Here is a 4282-nt window from a genome sequence, read left to right on the forward strand (position 1 = left end):
CTTTCCCATTATCAACATCCCCCACCAGAGTATTACTCATTTTACAACTGATAAACATACATATCATTATCACCCAATATCCATAGTTTACATCACTCCTTTGGGGAAATTTTTCAATACTAAAATTCCTTTACTAGGAATAAACTAACTCTTCTTCTCTATTTTCTGTAACTTCATTAGTGTTTCAGACATTAACTTATCTTCAAAGATGAACATTTCTTAAACCATGAAAAGATTACCAAACAGATAAAGAAGCGGCTGTTATATAACAAACTGCCAATCTCCTACACATCACCCTGCATTCTGCTCTCACAACTTAGAGTTATGACAGTTGTGGTTATATGTTTAATTAATTTGCTAGTGAAGTCTTTTGTATCTTTACAATTAGAACTTAAATATAACTTAATTCTCCAAAATTAAAGCCCTTGTACATTACACATATCAGCTTCATTCAACACCAAAAGAAAAAGAAAAAAAATACCATTAAAAAATAACATACTCAGCTGCCTGTTTATAGTGCTTCAAGTCTTTCTTTAAATGTTTATTCTCATTTTCTAAATGCATAACCTGGGTGTAGACGTCTGGAACAGTCCCAACACCTCTAAGTTCAGTTAATCCCTTCTGTATTAATTCATACCTAGGATAAAAATCAAACAAAAGGATTTATTTTATTTCATGCTACTAAATTGGTTCAATTTATATATAATTCAAAAGTTACATCACAGGAAATTTTATAGTAATTAGTTGCTATGCTACACTTATAAATGAAATGAAAATGTTAGCATTCATAATATATTCATAAAATATGAATGAATTGCTAGGAACTAATACTGCCATGGTGTATAAAATATCACTGAACATTTCCTATGTCTCAAGCACTGGACTAGATACTAAGTCCCTGTCTCATGGAGCTGCCTTTCCAGTGGGGATGGTGATAAGGTCTATAAAGTAAAATGAGCATGATAAAAGCAATAGAATGATGTGAGAGATTGATAGGTTTGTTTGTGCTATTTTATATAGGATGGTCATGACTAACAAAGTGATATGTGAACAGAGACCTGAAGGAAACAAGGACTGTCCCACATGTCTACCTGGGAGAGGAGCATCTGGGGCTGACGGAAAAGTAAATGCAAAGACCCTGAAACAAGTACGTGTTTAGCATCTACAAGAAAGAGCAAAGAGTTTATTTGGAGTATCTGAAGCTGGAGCCAACTAAGTGAGTAGGGGAGAGAGTGGTGACAGACGAGTCAGAAAGACAGAGGGAGTAAGGAAAGCAATTGTGCTCAGAATCAGGTTTAAGCTATGGGAAGGTTTTGAGACAAGTGATACTTATTTATATTTTAAAGGGGTTAGTCTGTTTAAAGAAACAGCCTCTAAGAAACAGAGTCACAGAGACTAGTTAGCAGGCCTCTGCCAGAGTTCAGGAGAGAAAATGGCAGCTTGAACAAGGTAGCCCAGGAGGTTATGAGAGGGGGTACCTTCTAGACACACTGCAAAGGTGGAGACAGCAGCATTCTCTGATGGATCAAGTGTTGATGAAAGAGAAGCCAAGGATGACTCCAAAGTTTTTGCCTGAGCAAGAGACAGCCATATACCACGTGGGGATAAATGCAGGAGTTGCTGGGGGCTTGGAGGAATCTAGGAAGTGTTTCCATTCCTGTTAACTGTAATATGTCTAACAGATATGCAAGTGAAGATGAATGTTGGGTATACATGTTGGGAGTTCAGGGAAAAAGTTAGGGTCGGCAATTTAAATTTGGAATCATCAGTGTATAGATACTATTTAAAGTCATGAGACTGGAAGAAACCAGGTGGTTAGTAAACATAAAAAAGACATGAAGATGACCTAGGACTGAGCCATTAAATACTCCATTGTTTGACAGCTGAGGAAAAGAGGAAACAGTAAAAAAAGAGACAAGAAAGAGGCCAGTGAAGTAGTGGGAGAAAACAAGAGCTGTGCTCAAGGGCCAAGTAAAAAAAGACAAGTGTTCCAAACAACAGTGACAAATCCTGCCAGGAGGCTGAAGGTTGAAAAAGACTACTGAGAATCACTGGCTGAAATTTACAATGTGATGGTCAATGACAAAATATTTCAATATAGACTTGGGGATGAAAACCAAACTGGAGTAGGTATGAAAGAGTAGGAGGAGAAAGTGGCAACAAACTTTTCCAAGGAGCTGTGCTACAAAGCAGAGTGTAGGAAATCAAGGTGAACTTAGAAAAGGATGGCATCCCAGGATGGTATTTTTGTTTTTCCTTGTTTTTAGAAATGTGAGTTTCTGAAATTTAAATATTTTTAAAATATGTGACTTATTATTACTCATCTGTGTGCTTACAGGAATGATCCAGTACTTTAGAATCTGTGATAGGAGAGGAGACAGACACCACGGACAAAGGCTGCAAGCTGGCAAAGAGGGAGGCAGGAGTCATAGAACTTCTGTTTGCTCAGTGAAATAAGAAGGAACATCAGAGAAGCATTTGTAAATTATAAACAGTTATAATTTTAATTACCATATGTACTTGTATCAATCAATAAAGCAAAATAATCTGAGCATAGAAAAACATTTCAAGTAATAAAGTTATTAACAAAAAAATAAATCCCTACAAAGCTTGCTCTAGCTGAACTAAATATTAGAGCAAAAAGGTTAAATTATCAGTATTATCATATTATAAATGATAATGCATTATATATTAATAGTCATATATTTTTGCAATATTTAAAAAATCAGCAAGAGGACCCCAGTAGAATATCCTGAAGGCTAAGATAATTGGATAAATATTATGTGATATTTGCTACAATTTATAAAGCAGCAAATAGATAACATTTAATCATAAATTGAGTATTTTATCCATATTTTAAAAGTGATTCATACTTATCTCAGAAGAGAAGATGCAGGGATTGATTGACATATTAGACCAGATAGTTTTTTCTGACCATAATATTGGCTTTCAGCAACATTTTCAATGCAGAAAAAAGCACTAAAATAATTATTTCTATTTTAAAAAGTGATTTGGTAGTTTTTCTCTAAGTACTGTATCAGGGGTGTCCAACCTTTTTCTTTTCTACTGCACATTGCAATGGTAGGAATAGTTTGGGGCACATAGTAAATCCACAAACACTAATGGAAAGGTCCATGCATACTTTTCCAAGTATCCAGCACCACAGATAGCCAAAACAGTGCTCAAATAACCTGCATGCAGTGCACAGGCCACAGGCTGGATACCCTGCACAGTATGTGGTAAATAAGAACAAATCAACACATAATATATATAAATAATATCTACTTTGGGGAGTTCAAAATTATTTACCATCAAAACTCCCTGTCATCCATATCAAATTATTAAATATAGTGAATTTTACTAGTAAATAATTGGGAATCTTAATCTATAAACTCCAAAAATATATTTCTCAGTAAAACTTGCATTTACTTATGTAAGACTGTTTGGTTTTGTTTTAGTCGTATATATATTTTGTTTCATTTAGTTTAAGAAATATCCTAGGCTTTTAATTTCCTCCTTCTTATTCCCTCAACCTTACAAATACACTGAAAATGTTCGTATAGGAAAAAAGATTGCCATAACTTCCAGGAATTTGAAATATAACTTACCCCCAACAAAATTTCCAGTAAAATTAATATTTTTAATATTACCATAGTGTCCATAAACTATTTAAAAGTAGAAATGGAAAATACGTATGCATTTTAGGAGAATAATACATAGAGCTTTCTTAAGATTTGTTTATGTACCAAGGTAGTAAAAGACCAACTACAATTAAGAAACAGTATAATTAATAGAATTTCATTAAACATGCTAGTGTCAGAAGAGTAAGTTATTTTTCCCTCACGATAGCATCCAAGACACAGAACATAAAAGGAGAAAGGTCATCTAGATAATAAAAGGCATCAAATGAGAATTTTTCTCCATGTTTTCAGAAAAGGAAAATATTTTACCAACAAAGACAATCACTGCACAAACCAAGATGCTGCAATACAAGCATCACCATGACTATCACTGTAGAATCTGAGAGTCCTTCACAGGAGAAATATAGTACAATTAAAGTTTAATATTGGCCCCATGATTCCGCAAGTCAGTGTGGAAAATAGGCACAAATTGGGCCTCTAAATCAAGATATTGCTTATGTTCCTTTAGACTTCAGCCAAGCCAAAGATATATTTACTAATATTTTTTCAAGTGTCCCTGTATATTATTCCAAAAGACAGCATTTCAGTTAGATTAGTTTTTCACATCAGTCTAGCCTTGGTTGACTCTGTCACTTACTGGA

At 34.3% G+C, this 4282-nt stretch overlaps 1 protein-coding gene across 1 annotated transcript in view; it reads right to left on the reverse strand.

Moving 5' to 3' along the window:
- Positions 1-483: 483 nt before the first annotated feature.
- Positions 484-4282, reverse strand: part of SPAG16 (sperm associated antigen 16) — a 25295-nt gene continuing 21496 nt past the window's right edge. The window contains exon 6 of the mRNA XM_012802158.1: positions 484-637. Coding sequence (XP_012657612.1) covers positions 484-637 — 154 coding nt within the window. The remainder of the gene's footprint in view (positions 638-4282) is intronic.

Source organism: Otolemur garnettii, unplaced genomic scaffold, assembly GCF_000181295.1.
Source record: "Otolemur garnettii isolate 467f Iridium unplaced genomic scaffold, OtoGar3 scaffold00013, whole genome shotgun sequence".
Taxonomy (NCBI): Eukaryota; Metazoa; Chordata; class Mammalia; order Primates; family Galagidae; genus Otolemur; species Otolemur garnettii.